The 23,675-nt window shown below is 42.8% G+C and overlaps 1 protein-coding gene across 1 annotated transcript in view; it reads right to left on the bottom strand.

Moving 5' to 3' along the window:
* COLGALT2 (collagen beta(1-O)galactosyltransferase 2) overlaps positions 1–23,675 on the bottom strand; it is a gene marked incomplete at both ends in the record, with an annotated part of 107,763 nt that overhangs the window by 25,771 nt on the left and 58,317 nt on the right. The window contains 4 exons of the mRNA XM_080699002.1: positions 4,750–4,954; positions 10,298–10,432; positions 12,892–13,009; positions 16,322–16,432. Coding sequence (XP_080555128.1) covers positions 4,750–4,954; positions 10,298–10,432; positions 12,892–13,009; positions 16,322–16,432 — 569 coding nt within the window. The remainder of the gene's footprint in view (positions 1–4,749; positions 4,955–10,297; positions 10,433–12,891; positions 13,010–16,321; positions 16,433–23,675) is intronic.

The raw sequence follows: 23,675 nt of genomic DNA, 5'->3' as shown, positions 1-23,675 counted from the left end.
TCCACCTTTACTGAATCTGACTTAAGTCAGGGCTGGTCCACCAAACACTCGCTGCTCGTGCCTTTCCCAAGTGAACTCACTCGCTCTGCTGTTTATTCACATCATGCTTCCAGGAAATATCAAATAAAAATGAGCCTTTTTGAAAAATCATGATGAATTCAGGAAGTGGAAGAAAAAAAACTTTAATATTTAGGTTGACTCTCTATTTAGGCATTTTACCATTTTACCATTTCACTTTCCAAAGATTTCTATAAAAAGGATATACTATACCTAGCCAAGCGATCCATCAAGTGTGAGGGTATGAGAAGGAAATTTTCAGACATGCAAGGTCATAAAATATATACTCCCAGTACACTTTCTCAGAAAGTTACTGGATGCTGTGGAGGGAGGAAAAGAAAAAAAAAAAGAGGATCAAAGGAGGGTGAGGATGAAAAATAATTACAACCCATGAGAAAGAAGACTTGGGCACAACCAGGAGAGCCAATGCATAGAGAAGAGAAATGAGTCCTGGGTTGATGGCCGTGACTCCTCCTAGATTAGAGTATATCAGAAGACTCCAGGAGAGACATCTTCACAAACATGCAAAAGAGGACAGCTAATGAATCTGAAAACTTTGAGGAGTTTGAGAATATTAGTGATTTGTTTTTTATTATAGTAGTAATAATAAAACTAAGACAGATGAGAGACAGGGGGAATAATTAAGTTAAATAAAGGAAATAATAGTCAAGATTGGATTAAATTTTATATGATTATAACAACAACAAAAATTATCCATCTTAAGTTACATTGAAAGGACAAGGGGAGCAGAGGAGGAGAGCAAAGGACAGAGAGAGATAACGTCTCACCATCTGTAGCAGAAATTCAATAGAAAATACAAAAAAAAAGAAGTAGCAACACAATTATGTGATTTAGAAACAGGAATATTAATATTATACTCTCATTGAGAAGAAAAAGAGAAAAATTTCCTGGGGATAGAAAAATGGCCCAGGGATGATATGCTCAGCCCTGTTCATATTTAAATAAACTTTAGGTAACTATGTGAATTCTTTCAACTATGAATATACATTTTTTATAAAAAAATTATGATTTGATTAAAAAATTAAAAGTGGAATGAGTTGAAAACTAGATAAAGTCTATGAAAGAAGCTGGAACTCTCAGTGAAAGCTGCCTCTGGGGAAAACAGCTTTCCTTTTGTATAAGAAATTAAATTATCGTATAGTAGAAAGACTTTGATTTCCCTATAAAGATTTAACTCATTCTCTTGTGCTCACCTAGTACCTTAACAATTCAGGTTGATATAAGTATCTTTATCCTTGGTGACGAAAATCAGACTTAAAAAGCTTAGAGCCTGCCGGGCGTGGTGACGCACGCTTGTAATCCCCGCGCTTGGGAGGCTGAGGCAGGAGGATCGCGCAGGTTCAAAGCCAGCATCGGCAACTTAGCGGGACCTTGTTTCCAAATAAAATAGAAAAATAGGTGTGGAAATATAGCCTGGAGGTAGAAAGCCCCTGGGTTCCACCTCCAGTACCACATGCACACACTCAAAAAAGGGATACAAAAAGGTTAGAGCCTGTTCAAGGTCATTCCCTAAATCGTTGGGGCCAAATCTTCATCTCTGAGGACCAAAGTCAAGTTCTTTCTACCCACCGTGGATTAAGAAGTTCAGTCTTGCCGGGCATGGTGGCACAAGCCTGTGATCTCTGTACTTGGGAAGCTGAGACAGGAGGATCGCGGGTTAGAGAACAGCCTCAGCAAGCACTGAGACTCTTATCAACCTAGCAAGACCCTGTTTCCAAATAAGAAATAAAATCCAGCTGGGGTGAAGCTTGAAGATAGAATACCTCTGGGTTCAACCCCCGGTCCCACACATAAAAAAAAAGTCTTGGGGCCATATCACTAGGGACCTCCCTTAAGGTGGCTCTTTTGATCAGCACTAGGAATGTCCTCCAGGCAGATATGCGTGCCCATCACCCATGCCACTTGCCTCTTTTGAGTCACAGCAGACATTTGGAAGATGGCTAGCTGGCGCCGGGGATGGCTCCTGTGGCCACGATACAGAGCCCAGATCACTGGCCACATGGGAGGTAAACTCTTGCCTGGCCTTACATAGCCACAGAGGCTTGCCTCTGACCTTGTGCTCTCTCCTTGGGCTGGACAGGCTGCCAAGCCCAGCTCAGGACACTCCCCTTGCCTCTCTCACTCATCGCCCATATGTGGCAATAGCTATAATCGAGGTGAAACATGTCAGACCTAGGTTTGTGGTCACTTGGTCTGGCCTGCAACGGGGAAGACCCTTCTCTTCCTTTTGTACCTTTAGACAATGATGCCATGGGCGACTCACAGCTAGGGAGCTTTGGAAGAGTGAGAACTAAAGAATGATCATTATCTCTCACCAAGGCTCTTTTGATGGGAGGGGAAGTGCTTTGTTTTGAACCCAAGAAAAGAAGAGCCGAGAGGCACATCGTTGGTAACAAGTGACTCCTGGGTTCATTTATGTTGCCCTTGGGATCAGTGAGCTACAACCTGAGAACCACACCATTGTCAGGAAATAGCTTTCATTTTCCCCAAATGACTATGACACTTTCTGGCCTTGACCTCCTCCCTGTTTGGCATCTGGACCACTGCTGTTATCACTCTAATGTTTTCACTTGTAAAGATACAAGATGAGTTATACTTCACCTCCCCATCCTACCCAGAGTCTGACACCATGGTAGGCACCGATGGGAAGCCAGCTGGGTTGACCTTCTCTCCTTCCTTTTCCATTTCTCCTCCCCCCAGGTAAGTCATCCAATAGCTTTGGGCTCCATACCTGCTTTCAATGTCCTGAAAAGGCCTTTGGGAAGTCTCACTAATAAAATAAAGTCCTGATGGACAGACCACTGAAGGGCAGAACTACAAAATATCCAGCCTGAACCCCAAACATCCAGGTATTAGTTTTAAATATATCACAATAAGTTAGTGCCCGAATCACAATAATGCTTTGTACAATGGTTACCAGGGAGAACTCTGTTAGGCAAAAAACATCATTGTAATTGTTTATAGCTCCAAAGCCAAGGGACTGGCACATTGAAGGAACAAGAAGGCCCCTACTCTGCTAAGTGTCCTGGAAAAGTCAGAGCAGATCACAGACCAAACTGAAAGAAGCAGCTTCCATTAATACCGACACCGGAACCTTCATTAAACTTCCAACTCACCTGAGGATTGCTTTTCCCCTGACACAAGACCTAAAAAAGTGCATATACCTGGTCAATGAGTCTAAATTGTTGTAACAATTAGAGATTAAAGAGAGGAATCGGTCTTATACATTTCTCCAAATCTACAGTTGATGCCTGAGACACCTGCGGCTTGATGTGTGAGTGGTAGCTTGGATTTGCATTTAACATTTTCATCTTCCAGCAGCCTCCCCAGCTGCTTCGGGGCTCAGAAAAATCTCCTTTACCTTAACTCAAATGGCCATAGTGAGGTTATTTTGCCCTCTTCTTGGTTCCTAAACCCATCCTCACTAGTGGTTACATGGCGGTGTTTCTAGCAAATCAGCGATGGGCCCTGCATGCTCGTCGGGAAGATCTAACCTATTGTAATAAAGCTTTGCTCTAGTCACGTCGTGCATCTTCCTGTTGTGCTGTTTCTGTGAATCAGGTCCTCTCTGACCACGTGTGGGGGTGAAACAAAGAAAAATACTTTTCCTTCCCGTCAATTTGTCTTTCTCAAGAAGCCGACAGACTGGGCTGGAAATGCCTTCCCAGGATTCACAACAGCCCCAGCTTTGCCTCTCCTTCGAGGGGGACGGAGGCAGAGACTGACAGCACCTCCAGTACCTGTTCCTCTTTCTACCATGATGGCATAGAATAAAGATGATGCTCTGAGTCTTCCTTGCAGCAAGGCACTGTCACTGCACCCTCTAGGGACAGAGAGCGTTCTTCCTGTTTCTGCTCCTATGGCTGGTACATTGCTGGCGGATCTTACAATTGAGGACGATCCCTGCAGGAGGGTGGAAAGGCAGTATGGAAGGAGGCTGGGATGCCAAAAGCTTTGGGGAAGAAAGCCACCATAGCGGCTTGGACTTATGGAGAGGAAATAAACTTCCTTTTTTTTTTTTTTTTTTTTTTTTTGCAGTACTGGGAATGGAACCCAGGGGCATTCTACCTCCAAGCTACACCCCAGCCCTATCTTTTAATTCTCTATTTTGAAACAGGGTCTCACTGAGTTGCAGAGGGCCTCACTAAGCAGCTGAGGCTGTCTGTGAACCGTGATCCTCCTGTCTCAGCCTCCCGAATGCTGGGATTCCAAGCCTGTGCCACCACCATGCCTGGCTAAACTTCCATTTTTAAATAAAGGCTTTGTTAGTATTATTTCTGGGCTTCTAATATGGTTTCCTAATTAATAAAGGAGATCTGTAATTAGCAACAAAAATGTAGTTAGCAGCCTAGAGAACCAAGCATCTTCTCATAATTCCTGATGTCATGATCAATGCCTCCCCCTCAACTCAGCCCCCCCAAAAGAGAGTGGATTCCAGGGTGGGACTGGTCCTGGATCTCAGTCACTGATGTTCTCATGAACAAAGCACAGGGTGCTGGTATGGTTACGGCAGGTAATTCAATGCCTCATATAGTACCTGAGAAGGAAGTTTTATTTATTTTGTTTTGTTTTACTAAAACCAGTGTTTTTAGTAAGATTCACAAAACCAGAAGCTTTTGTGAAGCATTTCAGTGTTCTCTTGGTGGCAGCAAAACCGTACACAAACGATACCTGCTTGCCTGCTGGAGAAGGCGAAGACGATGATGTCGTCGAAGGTCCAGGTGTAGTCCTGGTGCGGGGGGTAGAAGGCCAGCTTATCCGAGGCCTCCTTCCTGAGGTCGATCAGGAAGCTGGAGTGGACCATGGGGACAGGGAAGCAGCCCGTCCTCTTCCACTCTCGAATCTGAAGGTAGTCTGGAGTGCGTTTGTAGAAGCCCTGTACGAGAACAAATAGGAAGGCGGTGTTCTCCGATTAAGGGCTTCATCTTTCCTGGACATCTGAGAACCTACCATCTTCACTTCTTCTCCTGACCCAAGAAGTTCCTACTGAGCTCAAGAAATGCAACCCCTAGCCACGTATGGCAGAGCATCTGGAATCCCAGGACTTGAGAGGCTGAGACAAGAGGATCTCAAGTTTGAAGCCAGACTCAGCAATCTATCAAGACCCTCAGCAACTTAGTGACACCCTGTTTCAACATAAAAAAAATTAAATAGGACCGAGTGTGTGCCCCTGGGTTTAATCCCTAGTACTGCAAAAATAAAAATAAAAATAAAAAAGTAATGCAACAACCCCTATAGAAAATGAAACACTAAGGATTTTGATACCAAGACTAATTTTGATTCCAGCATGTCTCTAAGTGTTAATACTGTCATAGCATTATAATAATTTTATCACAGTTGTCTTATGTGGTGCAAGGGCACACAGCTGGAAGAGCAGAGCAGGGCTGGGCTCAGATCCGTGAGTCGGCCTGCTAAGTCCAGGCCCACCCCACCTCCTTCCTTCAGTGTGGGCCAAGCAACATGACCTCCCTGTGCCTTTTCCCTCAGCTCTAAACAGGGACGATGGCATTCTCTACTCCATGTAATTGTCTGTGAAGAAACAAGTAAGATAAAACTACTAAGTGCCTAGAATAAAGCCTAGCATCCAGAAAGCATCAGTGAACATTGGCTGATATTAAAGCAACTACATTATTATTATTATTATTATTATTATTATTATTATTATTACTAGGGATGGAACCCTTCTACCTCCAGGGTATACTCCCAGACCTATTTTATATATTTTATTTTATTTGGAAACAGGGTCTCTTAAACCAGCATGGCTGGCTTTGAACCTGCGCGATCCTCCTGTCTCCGCCTCCCAAGCATGGGGATTACAAGCGTGCGCCACCACGCCCGGCTCAGTTAATTATTTGATACCCAATGCACCTGTGGCTGCTCCACACTTTGGGGGAGTCCCCTTCGGAAACTTCCTCCTGTGCAAGTCTACAGGACAGCCCATCCTCTTACTTTGTGGTTTTAAACACACTAGCTCTGAACACCGTTGGCATTATGCAGCTTGTTTCCCCTCCGAAATCAACAGTTCATTCAGCAAACCCTTGATGAGCCTCCACCTAACCCAGGCACTGTGGTACCTGCTGGAAAGTGAATGCAATAGACAGCCGCAGCCTTAGCTCTCGCAGAGAGTAGCAGCCAGTCCAGAGCTTCCTCTCAATGGCTCCAATCCCAATGGGGCGAGGACCAAAGCTCAGATCCACTACAGAAGAGATGAGGTGTGTGTCGATGAACAGACTTGAAAGTCTGTGGGTGCTTTGAAAGGTATTGGGAAAGATGTCCTAGGCTACGGGTACGGGTTGTAGCTCACAGGTAGTGTAGACTCAGTGCCGGGTCAGATTTCCCAAGGCCAGCTCTGGAGAGCACAGTATTCATGGATGCATAAATTCTTATGTATTCTTTAAGTCAAATGGATTTGTTTTTCTTTTGCAGTGCTGGAATCAAACCCAGGGCTTTGTGCCTGCTTAGGTAAGCGTTCTACCACTAAGGGATAACCCGGCCTCCTTGAGCACATTTTGTTGTCGTTACTGGGGATTGAACCCAGGGTCATTCTACTTCCAAGCCTCCAAGCTTCACTCCCAGCACTTTTTTAAGAGTTGCAAATAAGATCTTGCTAAGTTGCTGAGGGACTCACTAAGTTGCTGAGGCCGGCCTCGAACCTGTGATTTTCCCATCTCAGCCCCCCAAGCACTGGGACTACAGATATCCATCTCCTAGTGAAGTCTTTAGCCCACATTACTTTATGCGTGCATTCCCCTTGGTGATATCAGGGCCCTCGCTTTAGTGCCTGCAGCCTCTTCTACTCCGATATCCCCTGCAGTGTCTAGAAGAAATGTTCCAGTCAAAGAAACCCTAACGTGGACCATGCAAAGGATAGGAGGATCACAAACCAAGACTTAGACCCTGGGAGACCTGGAGTCATCTTATCCCTCCTCTGGCCCATCCTGCACCTCTCTGGGTTCTCCCAACCCTTCAGCTTATGAGTGTTCTTCCATGGGGTAAAGAGAGCGCTGGTTCTCCAAAGGGCCTGTAAGGACTCAGGTCCAATATAAAGTTCTAGGCTTCTTAGGAACTCTCATTCTTAGAAGGGGAAGCTTGGGAATTCATGACAGTGGGGAATCACTGAATATCCTGAGAAGGGGATGGTAGGGAAGGAAATCGAAAAAGAAAAGAGGCCTAATGCACCTCCCCCAGAGAGGCAGAGACATGGCTGCGTCTCTTTTTCCACATGAATTGAATTTTATTGGTGACAATTCCCCATTCACTGGCCAGACAACACCCAGGTCATTTTGTTTGGGGTGTGTTTAAAGGTTCGGGAAACCAGGCCTGCCTTGCTTTGGGCTAATGAAGCCATTGGTCATTTCTGTTCCTGCCCTAGTAAAAGCCTGACTAAGGCTGGTAGAAAGCCAGAAGAGAAGGGAAGAAAATTATAATTGCCTTAAGTTGCACAAAATTGAGTTTTACTGGCATAGTAAGCAAGCATTTTTTTCCTATTTGCTTTTAAAATTAAAGAAAATAATAGTCTCTGGTAACTTCCTTTCCATCCCTTTTGTACTTGATGGCAAAGCCTAACTCATTAAAAAAAAAACAAAATAAAAAACCCCAAACAAACCTCAAATAATTCTGTCATGTAAAACAATGCTTCTTATAAACCAAATTTTACATAATATTGCATTTTCTCCTAAGAAACTATATATGAATGCATTGCCTCCTCAAAAGACATAGGTAATAAAAATCATTCAAAATCTCTTTTGAATGATTTTTAGAAGAAATAATTTCAACAAATGAATGCCTTATCTAGTTGTGTGCTAGAAGTGCTGACTGCTAAATTTTCAGAAATTTTGCAAACCAGCTGAAATGTTAGTAGCTTGAATTTGTAAAAAAAAAATATTAATTCTCATCACTTTGGTAGTAATCTCAGATGGCAACTCTGCATATTTTATTTTTATAACTATGTAATCTAGTCGTCATAGTGCAGTTTAGTTAAACTTTTCCTCAGCTTAAACAAGCCTGGGGGCATAGTTCAGTGGTAGAGCACTTGCCCAGGATGCAAGAAGGCACTGGGTTCAATTGCCAGTGCCACAAAAACGGAAAAAAATCAAAACTGTGTTTGGCTTAAACAACATTTAAGTAGTTTTGATGGGGGAGAGGAATATTTATTTATTTATTTATTTATTTATTTATTTATTTATTATTTTGGTGGTACTGGGGTTCCTAGAAACCTTCTATCTCCGGGCTACACTCCCAGACCATATATATATGTGGGAGTGTATATATTTGTGGGAGTGTATATATATACACTCTGGGAGTGTATATATTTTTTGGGGCTACACTCCCAGACCATATATATATGTGGGAGTGTATATATATGTGGGAGTGTATATATATACACTCTGGGAGTGTATATATATATATATATTTTTTTTTTTTGAAACAGGGTCTCTTAAGCCAGCGAGGCTGGCTTCGAACCTACGTGATCCTCCTGTCTCTGCCTCCTAAGCTTAGGGATTACAAGCGTGCGCTACCACGCCCAGCAGAAAAGGGTATTTAAATCATAATAATTGGCAAATGCTACCAATCAGGCCCCCTGCCCCCAGAAACTAGTTGTTAAACATTTATCAGTATACTACTGGTCTCTCTTTTCTCCCCCTCCTCCTCCTCCTCCTCCTCGTCGTCCTCCTCCTCCTCCTCCTCCTCCTCCTCCTCTTCTTCCTTCTCTTCCTTCTCCTCTCCCTCTTCTTCCTTCTCTTCCTCCTCCTCTTCCTCTTCCTCTCCTCCTCCTCCTTCTCCTCTTCCTCCTCTCCTCCTCGTCGTCCTCCTCCTCTTCCTCCTCCTCTTTCTCCTCCTCCTCCTCTTCTTCCTTTTCTCCTCCTCCTCCTTCTCCTCTTCCTCCTTCTCCTCCTCCTCGTTCTCTTCCTCTTTCTTCTCCTCCTCTTCCTCCTCCGCCTCCTCCTCCTCCTCCTCCTCGTCCTCCTTGTTGTCCTCCTCCTCCTCCTCCTCCTCCTCCTCCTCCTCCTCCTCCTCCTCTTTTTTTGTGGTACTGGAGATTGAACCCAGGGGCATTATTCCCACAAGCTATACCTCCAGCCCTATTTTTATTTTTTATTTTGAAACAGGGTCTCATTAGGTTCATGAGAGTCTCACTACCTGCTGAGGCTGTCCTCAAACCTGTGAGTCTCCTGTCTCAGCCTCTAAAGTACTGGGATTACAGGTGTGTGCCACCGTATCTGGTGATACTGTTCTCTTTTCTCATCCCAAACTAGACCAAACTTAAAAGACAGACAAAATTTAACCCTCTGGCAATAATAACACATTTGACATGCATTTTTCCCCTTGGTACAACTTTATTCTACATTGATGAATATTGTATTAATCTATCCTGATAACACATTAACTAAAGAATGAAAAATATAACCAGCTAAAATATTCACTGTAAAGACCTCTAGACTCTGAAATTTTTACTATGGGGAAAAAAAAGAAATGATGGAAATTCATATTTTTTTAACTTGAATTTTGGAAAAACAAGCTACCATGTCAGTTTTAATCATTACAGCTCCATGGAAATAAACTTGACAACATATATCAAAGGTCAACAAAATATTTATACTCTTTGACTCAGTAATTCCACTTCTAAGAAGCTATCCTCAGGAAATAATCTTAAGTAGGGAAAATTTGTGTTAATCATGATGGTCATTATAATAGCTGAAAGTTGCAAACAGCTTAAATGTTGTTCAAACTAAGAGGAAGGTAAATAAATTGTAGTATACATCTACTTGATGACAGTATAGTTATTAAGAACACACAAGCCTCTATCTATGTCACTGTTACCATGGTGGGATTGAATATATTTTATTGTTGTTTTACTTTTTTCCATTTCTAAGTTTTCTGTTGTGTTCTCAATGTTGATTTTGTAATGACAAATGTAAATTTTAAAAATCTTTGAATTGGAGGAGGGAGAAGATGCAAAACCCAGCATGCTTTGTTGGTTAATTTGAAGCTTCTAAGGCTTAGCTCTTTCGAATATTTTCTTCATCATTGTTTTATACAGAAGAGCCACTGGGTTGTGGCATGAGACCTGGATTTATCTCTTCTCCTGAAAATGCTTGCTCTAGTAACATAGTGACACTCTCTGTCAGGGAGGAAATGAGAAGTTGGGAGGTGGCTACCGTGCAGAGAGCACCGTCTTGTTAAAGCTCACAGCCTTAATTCATGCACCAAGACTTGCCTGCGGCGTGATTCCACACCAGAAGTTGGAGTACAGGCCCCTGGACTCCAGCATGGGGGCCACGATGGTTTTATTTTCTGCAATCATGAGGCTGAGGGTCTGTGGATTAGTCAGGAAATTATCGACATCTATGAACTAGGAGAAGAAAAGGGTAACGTCAGGTGAAAAGGTAATCTTCAGTCATGGCTTCAGGCCATCTAAGCATCTTCCAGCGCATCTAAGCATCATGAGAGATGGAATTGGCAGTTATCTCTAACCTGTGTAGTGAAACCCATTGCAACTGGGTTTCTTTTATTCAGTGAAAATACATTTAATCTAACTCCCACATATTTAGATCTGCATAACATGAATGAATGGGCATTGCTCTACCAGGCACAAATTCAACTAGGACCCGACCCACTCCTTGGTTAATGGCTTATGCACAAGAAGTTAACAGCTTCCGAGCCTTAAAGATTCACTCAAACACTCTTAATGAGTGCCTGCTGTTGGTACAAATTGGAAGACCTATTTAGACTTTTAATAGTAATGCTAGGATGGCCCAGAACAGATCCATCAATGCTATTTTAACGTTACAAATAGACTTTTTATTTAAAGTACATTATATCAACTGATGCTAACCAAATAGCATGAGCTTCTCCAGAAGAAACTCATGTTAACATTGATTCTCATTCTTGTCAGAAGTTCACATTCACCTTGGTTTATTCTCAGAGAAATGGAGACAATGGATTCCACCATTACAAAGAAATGATACGAAAGAAACAATCATACTGAATTGTACACTTAAAATGGCTAAAATGTTGAATTGTATTTTAGGTATATTTTACCACAATTTTTAAAATGATTGAAAGTATTCATTCTTATGACAGTCAAGCTGCTCATCAAAAAAAAAATTTTTTTTTTTTTTTTGTGGTGCTGGGAATTGAACCTAGAGGAATTCTACCTCCATGCTACACCCCCAGGGAATCTTATTTCTTATTTGGAAACAAGGTCTTACTAGGTTATTGCTGAGAGCCTCACAAAATTGGTGAGGCTGTAAAACTTTCGTAGTTTGGCATTTGTATATTTCCATTTCCATGACATTTAAATAGTTTATATATATATATATATATATATATATATATATATATATGTAGATATTTACAATGTTAAATATTGTCTGTACAATTTGAAAAAATTAAATGAAATTACTTGTGATGAAAGTGTGTTGTAAGAATTTTTAGGCTGATTTTTGGAGTGTTTGAGGGCCTGGGGAGGGACATAAGGCAAAATTATTTTCATTCTCTTAAGAATCAGAGTCTAAGGCTGGGTGTGGTGGCGCATGCTTGTAATCCCAGCATTCAGGAGGCTGAGACCGGAAGATCGCGGTTTGTGGATAGCCTCAGCTACTTAGTGAGGCTTCTTGCAACTCAGTGAGACCCTGTTTAAAAAAAAAATAAGAAAAAAAAATAGGGTGGGGGTGTAGCTCGGAGGTAGAATGCCCCTGGGTTCCATCCCCAGTACTGCAAAAAAAAAAAAAAAAAAAAAAGGAATCAGAGTCTAGTGAAAGCAGATGCCCATACATGTTTTATTGGTGCAATTTCTAGGGTTATCCTGGAAAACATTTGCACAAAGAACATGGAGGGGGTAGTTTCTATAAGGGAAAGGGACTATTCCTTGTTTTTCTGGAAAAGCCATCCTTTCCAATTGAGACAGAGTCATGGAGGAGTAGGATTAATGGATTCCTGTTATGGCATCCTTTTAGAATGTCTCCCTAAGACTCATATATTGAAAGTATGGTCCCCAATGCAGCAAGTCTCAGGGCGGGGCATGGCTAGGAGAGGTGTGCCACTGCAGGCCTGACCTTGAGGATGCGGTATGTCCCACGACCCCTCCCATCAATCGCTCTGCTTCCCAGCCACAGCCACCACGTGCCCTGCCACCATGGTTAGTCTTGAAGCTGGCTGACTTTGGACTGAACCTCTAAAACTGTGAACCAAATAAATCTTTCCTCTTCTAACTCCTGCTTGTTGGGTATTTTGGTCATAGCAATAGAAAAACTGACTAAAAGAATTTGTAATCATCAGGACAAGCATTTTTCTGGACCACTCCTCTTTAGATATGAAGAGAAATCCTACATGAAAGCCCCGTAGAATTAGCAGTAACCAGGAAGCCAAATAAGAGATTTCACTTCCCAAATATCTTGGGAACAAAAGGAAACAGAGTTTCTGAGGTGTTCACTTAAATCTCCTCCTATACAACCATTTTTTTATGTCCTTCAATTTCTTCCAAGAAATTTATTAATACAGTTTATATTTCTTTGCCTACACCATCTTTCTTGAACTAAAAAGATTTGGAGTTTCTTGTTTCTGTTACATGAAAGAGAGCAGATGGTTCAGGAGCTTCCTTGTTTATCAATTCACTGAATATCCACAGCAGGAGAAGGATCTAGATTAAATCTTAATATTGTAATATTAAGTTACCAAAATTTTCCCTTGAGCATTTAGTGGTGCCTAGCCAAAAGGTTGTTTCAACTCTTCTCACGGTCCTAGTATTGGTACAATCAATTTGGACACTTCTATATAGCAGTTGTCAAGAAATCAAGCATCTGCTTTTACCAGAATGTAGTCTGACCATTTTTCCCTCGCAGTTCGCAGGGCTGCCTGTCGTAGTTTCATGACATGGGAAAACCGGGAGCTTGGCCAGTGCTTGGGTCCAATTTCATCAGGATAAGATCTGAAAGAATCATAATATTAGCTTATAAATGCTCAGTGCCTAAAAAAGTCTTTGTTCTAAATATTCATATCTACCAATTTATGTAATCCTCATCAACTAGGAATGAGATACTTTTACTATCTTACTCTCTTACTATCGCAGATAAGGAAACTCCAGCAATGAGATATTGAGAAACTTACTGCTCATTGAACACAGGAGTTTTTATATTAAATATTTCTCTAACAAGAGCCCTAGGAAGCCCGGTGTAGTGGTTCATGCCTGTAATCTCAGTATTTGGGAGGCTAAGACAGGAGGATTACAGCTTCAAGGACAGCCTCAGCAATGTAGCAAGACACCTCAGCAACTTAGTGAGACCCTGTTTCAAAACAAAAACATAAAAAGGCTGGGGGAGTGTAGCTCAGAGGTAGAATAACTATGAATAAATAAATAAATACATGCATACGTGCATGCATACATATATACAAATAAAAGAGTACCGACATAGTCTTCATTTCACAGGTAAGAGGATTGGTATAGAGTAGTTAAGTCATTTGCCCAGTTATAGTTAATAAAGAGCATAAGAAAAATTCAAATTCAGACAGCTTAATCCTAAATCTCATGCTCTTCTATGCCTTTTATGTCATTAAATTGGTATCACTGTGTAAAAATATGAAAAATATGAAATAATGGAAATGAAGAATAGGATTTTCCCAGGAAAACCAAAGGTTCAGTTTACTTGGTGGAATCTCAGAAGAAGATTTCACGGAGCCCAAGGCACTGATCTATCTAACCCCTGTAAAGTGAAGTCATAGAGCAGATGTATAACGTCCTAGGGGTTTCTATCAACATCCACCAAAAGGCCAGGCCAGGACTTTTACATGGCCACAAAGGCAAGTAAACAAGACGTTACCCTCTCCAGAATCTTTTGGACACTCTCAACTAGAATGGACATTGATGCTCTCACAGCACCCGGCACTGGCCACCACTTCAAATTCCTGCCACTGGGTCAGTACCACACTCGTCTTAGTGAATGAAAAAAGAAAGTTACAAAATCAATGAGACCATATCTATACAAATATGGTTAATAAAACTAGGTACAGTGCAGGAATTCTTCGAAATGTCTTCCCCAGTTACTGCTTCAATGAAAATCAGCGGAATTCTTGTTTTTCTGAACATATTGCCAAAAAATAATGCCTTCTCTAATATTTTTCACATCGACCTTGGCATGTAATATAAGTAGTCAGAGTCCAGCTACAGAGAACATTATAGAAATGCAAGGTGTATCCACAAAATCTTTCTGTGTAAATTTTAAAAGTTAGGCTAAATTCCACTGCAAGGAACACCAAAAGAGGATCTAAAAATCTTTTATATTTTTAAACTTCACTGTTAAATTTTGTTTGATATACAGACCATATACTTGGATTATATACGTAATATACTGAGAGGCCAGGAGAACTCATTTGTTCTAAAATTACATTTATCATCATCATCATCACCATCACTACTACTACTACTACTACTACTACTACTACTACTACTACTATAGAAATGTGACTTTCAAAAAATTCCTTATCCTGGAACAAAATTCAGGCAACTCAATCATTGTCTTTCTATAAATCCTTGAGGTAGAACTCTAGTAGTTTTGGGAACATTTACAACAGTGGGTTTAAAACACATTTATTCTTGCTCTTACACATTTATTCATCCAACCGATATTAGTTTAGTGCCTGCCATGAATATAACATGGGGGAGGGGATATAGAATGTTTGCATACTCTAGCCCCTGCCAAAGAGCCTGTAAGTTATTTTAATGCATAAATTACATAGTTAATTACATAGTTAATTAACAATGCTATTTAAGTGTTGAAAGGATGATGTAGAAAGTGAGCAATCCAGTTCTTGAAAGAAAGGCAGATCTTTATAGCTGGAGTGATTAGGAATAGCTTTTTGTAGTAGCTGTGATTTAGGATAGAAATTGTTTACAAAAAAGGAAAAGTACTTTTGGGACCGCAGAAGCAGGAATATGGGGGTGAAAATGGAAGGAGCATTGTGGATAGGGTGGGTTTTCTCTGGGGGAAAAAGCAGGAGATTTGGGTGCTAGGTTGATGAACCCTTTTACATATAAGACTCAGATATCTGAACTTTGTCCTGTAGGGCCTTGAGAATCATGGGCATCCTCGCGAGAGAGGTGAATCTGCTTCAGTTGCATTTTAGGTAGATTGGCTTGACAGCGCAGGGTGTAGGATGACTTGGATATAGAAGAGCTGTCTTATTGTTTGGGGCTGATGTAAGTGAGTCACGAGGGTTGTAATCCCAGAAGTGGATCTAGTGTAATGGATTTACCTGTATGGTACCTGTAGGTCAGCAGGGTGTGGCTGGAGGTGGGTCCCTGGGGGTGTGGCCTTGGGGATTATATAAATGGTTCCTTCCTCTGCTCCCTTTCTTGCTGCTGGCCTCCCTGATATAAAGAGCCCAAGTGCTCTCCCTCCACCATGCCTGAGACCCACGGTCCCCAGCTTCACACGGATTGAGTCTGAAACTATAAGAAAATATATCTTCTTTCCTCTAAGTTATGTGGTCAAATATTTAGATTATGTCTGTAAGAATGCTGACAGATAAACTATATAATAATTGCCAAGATATGATAAGTGAAAAAAGCAAGGTGTGTATACAAACTATACAAACTTTTCACTATGATCCCTCGAGTCTAAGAGGTTTATACTCAGCCAGGCATGGTGGTGCACGCTTGTTATCCCAGTACTTTGGAGGCTGAGACAGGAGGATTGTAGGTTCCTAGCCAGCCTCAACTACTTAGTGAGGACCTCTGCAACTTAGTGAGAACCTGTTTCAAAATAAAGAATAAAAAAGTAGGACTGGAGGTGTAGCTCAGAGGTAGAATGCCCCTGGGTTTCATCCCCAGTATTGAAAAAAAATTTAGTACCAAAAAAAAGAAAGAAAAAACTTTATACTCAAAATATCAACAAATAAGACCTATATTTAAAACTAAAGGCATACCAAAAAAAGGAAAAATATAATTGGTTTATATTTAACATATCAACAAATAAGACCCATATTTGAAACTATAGGCCACTTCGGTAATTTATTTGTGAGCTGATGAAAACTGGACTTGGCTGGCAGTCGCAGGGGTAAAGAAGAAGAGGACACCATGAAAATTTGTCAAAGGAGATGGCAAGCGTTTGTAACTTGCTCAGCTACAGAGACAGAAGACAATGAAAGGTCTCACTTGCCCCCAAGACCGGGGGTGCCGGGGGCTGGGGAATGCTTGAGGAGGAAGGGCAAGCCGTGAGTTCACCGGCTCGCTCCTGCTACTCACTCGGGCTCATCCATAGGTCTCCACTCCACGTAGTGATAGAGTCTCTGCACGTTTTTCAGCCACTCCCTGAGGATCTCGGTTGTATTATCCACGTTGTGATCGGTGGCTGCCCTGCAGGAGAGAAAGCGCAAGATGGTTCTGCTATGTCCTCCAAAGAGAGGGGGCAATCCAAAAGACCCCAGACTAACTAGGGGAGTGGCCAGTGTGGGGCCAGTTTGTTATTCCCACCTGTAACAATATCATCTTTGTATTGTTAGTTCCTTGAACAGGGCTCAGTTGTGGAGCCCATACTTGGCTGTATTAATAGATAAACACGTGAAAACGCTAAATAACATAGGCGTAAAATGAATTAACCTACAGCCAATTAATGCATCTTCTTGGAATTTTGTTATTTGTTTGACTTTATAGTTATCCAGGGTGTAAACGCTACCTTTTAACTTCAGTAATAATCACCCTCCCTTTAAACAAAAAAATCAGTTTTATTTTCATTTCAAATCAATTTTCAGCTCACAGCAAAATAGCTCTTTATGGTTGCTCTAATGATATGTATGAGGGGAAACCAAAATAATATTCCCAGTATAAAATTCAAAATCTAAAGTATCACGCCGGGCATGGTGGCGCACGCTTGTAATCCCCGCGCTTGGGAGGCGGAGACAGGAGGATCGCGCTGGTTCGAAGCCAGCTGTGCTGGCTTAAGAGACCCTGTTTCCAAATATAAAAATATAAAATAGGTCTGGGAGTGTAGCCCGGAGGTAGAAGGGCTTCCAGGAACCCCAGTACTACCAAAAAAAAAAAAAAAAGTATCTTCTTCTTCTCCTGTCTATTTTCCTGTCTTCTGTGTGGTACTTTTCTACCTCTGAGCTACATCCCCAGCCTTATTTTATTTTGAAACAGGGTCTCACTAAGTTGTGGAGAGCCTAAATTGATGAGTCTGGCTACTAACCTGCGACCCTCCTGTCTCAGCCTCCCAGATACTGGGATTATAAGCATGCACCACCGATTAACTTTCCCACTTATAAAAATAGAGTATCTTCAAAAGTCCTTAAATAATGTATACAAAACTTGTTTCTGTTTTACCTCAAAAGCTTAACAAATATACTTGTAAAAGGGCTTATTGAAACAAAAATGTCTCAACTTATATCACAAAGGAAAACCCAGCTCCATACTTTATATGAGATTTGCAACTTAATTTGCCCAAGTTCAGCATTACCTAAAACAGAAAAGGGAAGAATGGAGGGAGTGAAACAGAGGAGCAAGAGTCATGGGAAGAGAGAGATCCCTGAGGACCTCAAAAGGCAGCAGAAAGGCCTGGGTCTCCTTGACTCTTCTGCTGTTGCTTTGGGGAGGGAGAGATGTTGGGGTTAGCAGCAGCAGCAGTCCCCGGAGAACATGGCCTTGATAACAGCAGATGAAGAGGTGGACCAGGAGATTTATTCCGTATATGGCAAGGCCAGCAAATAGCATTTTGCTAAACCCACTACGTCAGATGTCAGTCCACAATGGTTTTTTGTTGTTGTTGTTCTTCTTCTAACTTGAGCTTTTGCTCCAAAATTAATTAAAATCTTTAAGAAGGAGAACATCCAAAAATATCTAAGGAAAAAATAAATTGTTAAGGAAAGCACAGTGGTGCTCTGTTTACATAGGGAATTAATTTCTGTAAAACATGGAGTCACTTGAAAATCTGTAACTTAAGTAATAAGGAACTGTAAAAAGGGGGACAGATGAGTATGATTGATTTTTGAAAATCTTATCTTGTGAAATAGATTTTAAGATGTAAAGGAAGCCAGGTGTGGTGGCACATGCCTGCAATCCTAGTACATGGGAGGCTGAGACAGAAAGATCCCAGGTTCAAGAACAGCCTCAGCAATGCAGACCATCAGCAACCCAGAGAGACCCTGCTTCAAAAGCAAAGAATCAAAAGTGTTGGGGATATAGTTCCGAGGTAGAATGCATTTGGGTTCAATCCTCAGTAACACACACACACACACACACACACACACACACACACACACACAAAACCATCCTTGTTTAAAACATTATTCTAAAACTAAGAGGTGACAGCAATGGCCAGCTTTGATCTGCTTTCAAGTGGCCTCTCGAAATTAGATTAGAACCAGCTTTTCAAGGTCTTGGGTGGAGGGAGACCGGCAGATTCCCTGGCATTTCTGTTTCCTGGACAGGAAGAGGGGTGGTGTATGATGCTGGTGGTGTTGTGGGAACCAGGTGAGCCCCTAAGGAGGAAGGCAGGGCAGGAAGGATCACTGAGCAATTTGAGAAGGCGGGAAAAGGCCCAGAGAGCAACGCAGAGCTTGTGACCATGGCGAGAGGCGCCAAGACACATGGCCACCAGCCACCGGCGTTAGGTCCTGGGTTGTCCTAAGGAACGCCGTGAGCATCACAGCATAACACCGTCGTATGATCCCATGAAATGAAGCCTGCGTGAGAAATTCTTGAAGCCGAGAACCGGCTCTGAGGCACATATTCCTCACTCAGAACATGATGAGCAACTCAGCAATAAAGAAAAATAAAATTACAACTTGCACAATTCTGTTGGCAAGAAGATGGAAGGATGTGGAGAACATTATGTTACGTTAAATTAGCCAATCACAGAGACTGAAGGGTCATATGTTTTCTTTAATATGAGCAGGAGAGGGAGTAACTGTGATACAAGAGAGACTCCAGGTGATGAGGAGAAGCCTCAGGGGAGCCAGGGAGGAGATCTAAGGGTAGGGGTGGAGGAAGACCTAGGTTCATTAACAGAATTGCTACCATAGCCTATGTGTATGCATGTGAATATACTCCAGCGTCAATGTGGGCACTCTGTATTGGGAGGGAGGAAGCAGGAAGGGGTTACCAAGAGCTGTGCATGTGTGTCACTGTCAACAGGAATTACATATAGTATGAGACTATAATGCACCAATAAAAGCACAAAAAAATTAAGGAAAAAGAGTATGATGAGTAAGATGAAAATAAAACAAAACAAAATCTTGACTACAGCATTAGCCAAAAGTGATTAGGATTCTACCTCAGTTCTAAGTGATCTGTCAGTAGCACAGGAGAGTTTATTTATTTGCCTCGGCCCTTGTTCCTTCATTCCCTGGCACTTTGTTCTCTGCCCTCCCTACGCATCCATGCATTTCCTCTTGAAATGTTGGTCTTATTGTAGAAGATGCACAGGTGAAACAACCCTAAGACCTGCCCGAGTCTCCACTGCAAACACATCCTTGGAAATTAGCTGCCAGGAGTCTTCGAGGATGCATGTGTCCAATTAAAAATAGAAGCACAGGTTTAAAAAGCTCAGTTTACTAAGTTAGGAAATTTTCTGTGTATTTACTTCCCCGGATCATTAAGATTCCTCTTTGTTCTCGGGTTTCTGCAGGACGGATCCACCAGCTGCGGTTGAGGGAGATGCATCCCTACTGGGCTTTGATGTGCACTCTCGCCCGCTCAGTCCCAGAGGAGGAAAAGCGCTGGACCACCTCAGACCGCCAAGGAAAGCTTGCTCCCTCCACTTAAGACCCCTTGACTCCCCTGGTGGGAAGCAAATACACAGAAATCCAGGCAGACACTTCGAGCTGCTGCCTTTAGTCACACACACACACACACACACACACACACACACACACACACACACACGTGTTGCCATTTGAATACATAATAAGGAAAGCACGCAGGCTCTGGGCTGCTCCGAGGGTGGGCAGGAGGTTCTAAAGTGGACACCAGCCCCCTGGAGAAAATACCCGGCTTGTGTTAAGGATCCTGTTTCAGGGCCCCGCAGAGCACTGCAGCATTGAGCTGAAGTCCTGCCCCGAGACCCACCAGCAACTGGACACAAAACCTTCTGTGCCTGAGCTGGAGTTTTCTATCAGTGGGCACCCTACATGTGTAGCCCTCTAGGAGAAGCTGAGGCTTATTTTAACCAGTGGAAAAGGAAATCTGTCTTGGGTCAGAAAGTAACAGGCATAGCAAAGGATTCCCTGAGAAAAACCAATGATGGAACATCTGGAGGGGTGATGCGCAACTGGGTTGTAGTCGCTCATCAAAGTAGAAAATCGCTGTCTGTGCAAACACAAACCTAGCTCTGGTCCAAATGTGTTCTTCCCCCTCTCCAAATGCATGTCAAGACATAATCACCAGCATGCTAGTATTAAGAGGCGGGGGAGGGGCCGAGAGCAGGCTGGAGGGCAGAGTGACCTTGACAAAGGCAGCTGGCGGGAGCGCCCTAGTCCCTTCAGCGCCTGCTGCTGCTTGGGTGCAGTAACGGGGCACCATTGATGGGGCTGAGATGGATCCCTCACCAGCACCTTCAGCTTGCACTTTTAGCCTCCAAAACTATGGAAAATCAATTTCTATTGTTTATAAATTAGGCTGTCTAAGGTATTTTGTTACAGCCACTCAAACAGATTTAAGGATATGGGCAGGCGGGGCGCCCATGGTCCCAAAAGAGTAAAACTGTTCAACCTTCACCTCACTTCCCCGGAGCAGAATGGATTCACACTGACTCCTCTGTCTCTCTCTTCCCTGGGTGTCTCTGACTTGAGATGGCGACAGGAGAGCTCAGCTTGAGTCGTGTTATTTTTTTATCCTTTTATTGGTGTATTATATAGTGTAGTTCACACTGATGGTGACGTGCATGCACACGGCACGTGGTGAGCTCTCCCCTGGCTCCTCCCCCGCTCCTCCCCCTCACGTGATGCTGAGATTGACATTGGTAGTCTCACACATGTCACTGGAAGCATCTCAACCCACCCTATTCCCCTAGACCACCTTCCTTGCTCTACTGGAGTTTCCCCTCCAGTATCTAAAGTCCCTCTTGTGTCCTGATTCCTCCCTAGCTTCTGTGTATGAGAGAGAACATCCGACCCTTCACTCTCTGGCTGCTAATATCACTTAACATCATGTTCTCCAGGTCCATCCATTTTCCTGCTGTACTAAATTTTCATTGAAGGTCATATTGGGACAGTGATTTCTCTTCTCCTCTAAAGAACACGAGGACCCCCTAGCTATTAGCAGGTCCCCTCTCTCTACTTTCAGGCCCTGCTTGCCTTCTTTGGAGTGAGAAGCTGGGATGGAAAAGTTGATCAAAACAGGCACAGCATTCGCATAGTGTCAGAGGGAAATTATAGGGAATTTCTCACCCTAATGCTGTTCATCTGCTTCCTCTTTGATCTTGCATCTAGCTGTCTGCCCTTCTTTCTCATCTCTAGCTGTACCAGTCCACAAATGCCCATGAGCCTCATCTTTAAAATCTAATTCAAACAAAGGTGAACACTTACTGGAAATGTGGGGTCTCCATCCTAGTGAGGATCCTGGGATAACAGGTGTATTGTCACTGTTAGGTTTAAGACAGCACACAGTGGACCAGTAAAGACGTACAACTAGCTGGGCATGGGTGTGCACCTGTATCCCAGTACCTGGGAGGCAGAGACAGGAGGATCACAGGTTTGAGGCCAGTCTCAGCGACTTAGCAAGACTCTGTTTTAAAATAAAAAAATAAACCAGGGATGGTGGTGCATGCTTGTAATTCCAGCATTCAGGAGGCAGAGACAGGAGGATCACAGTTCTCAAGACAGCCTCAGCTACTTAGTGAGGCTCTTTGCAACTCAGCGAGACCCTGTTTCAAAATAAAGAATAAAAAATAGGGCTGGGCATATAGCTGGGAGGTAGAACGTCTCTGGGTCCCATCCCCAGTACTGAAAAAAAATACGGCTGGAGGTGCAGCTCAGAGATATAACCTTCCAGGGTTCAATCCCCAGAACCAAAAGAAGGAGGAGGAGGGGGGAAAAAGGAAGGAAGAAAGGCAGGCCTACAGGACAGTACAGCTTTACTGATGGCCGATTGCCAAAGAGATTTATCTGGCAGCATCTAGAAACACTGACATTTCTCCTTGCTCCAGAAAGTCAGTTTCCATTCCTAAGCCTTGGCTCTTCAACTGGTGGCCAACTTGAAATAATTAGAACTAACATTTATTTTGACTGCGAGTCCTACTGAGGTTGTTAGGGCTGCATCTGCATTGGTAGGCATGAGGCCCCGGAACCATATTAAGGATACAGACTGGGTTCCTGAGCAGGTGGAACCCATTGATGGAGGACGCAGTGCTTCTCCTGATCACTCCACGGGCAGCGAGCCTCAGGGAATGCTCTCGGCTTCTTTGCCACCCCAGGAAGTCTAGACCTCTGGTATCACAGAACATCAGAACTGAAACTGACAGGCGAGAGTATGACAGCACTGTTTGGCGACTGGATTTGCTCCCTGAGAACCTGAAACATAGGCTCCCCAGAGACTCCAGGGAATGAAGGAATAAACCAGGAGTGAGTCACCGCCTGGACGATTCCCACCATGACTAGTGAGTTGGAAAAAGTAACTTTTCCAAGTTGAGGCTGCAAACACAACTCCCGTCCTAAACACTCCTTGTTTTCATCTCACAAGAAAGGCTCATTGGTGCAGACAATAAAGAACTCCAACCCCAAACATGCGTCCATGCTGGGAAGCTGCTGGTGAGTAAATTCATTTCTGAGAAAGGTCATGCCGTCAAGTCCCACCACTTCGGGCCTGATCTCTGGAAGGCCTCCCCATCGGCAGACTTGCCAAGGAGAGAAGCAGGCTCTACCACTGAGAGAAATATGGCAATTGATTCTTGCTTCTTGGCTACTGGGTAGAATTCTAAAGATCTAGAACCATTCTGCCGGGTGGAAACTAGGTAGGGATGTGGTTAAGAATACAAATATGGACTAAGGGGCTGGCGATTTCTCCTAGCAAAATCCTTTCTCTAGGTCCTACCAAGTCAGTTAGTTAAATTCTTCCTAATGAAATTAGAAGGACTCGCTTTTCATGAAACCCTCCTTACCAATTTAATCAATCTTCTTACTCTCTCAAAATGTCTACCCCTTTCATCCCAGAAATAATCATAGACATTACACACCTGCAGCCTGGGTGTGATGTAATAAGAAATGCCCGATTCTAGAAAAAGTACATACAACTGACTATTCGATTTCCGTCCTAAAGGGCAGGAATTTTTCCTAATGATAAAAACAGCTGCTGGTCCAGTAATCAGTCAATTCACAAGCCAATATCATTTGATTAAAAATCAAGATGAGCTTGATTCGACATGGTACCAGTGAACCATTACAGGACACCGTGGGTTCTGCATTTTGGTTTTCTTTCTTTGTGTTAAGAACTTGTCCCATTTCAAGCCCTGTGGTTTGCCCAGTTAGGTATTATTTTTATTTCCTCTGTTTTGGATTTTTCCTCCAGGCAGCAGATCCCCCAGCCCTGCTTCCTCATCACACGTGTCCAATGGAAAACAGATACCCAAGAAACACCTGTCAAGTTAGAAGGTCCTCTCGACCTTGTC

Source organism: Muscardinus avellanarius (genome assembly GCF_963383645.1).
Source record: "Muscardinus avellanarius genome assembly, chromosome: 7".
NCBI lineage: Eukaryota > Metazoa > Chordata > Mammalia > Rodentia > Gliridae > Muscardinus > Muscardinus avellanarius.
This window is presented reverse-complemented; position numbering and strand designations above follow the sequence as displayed.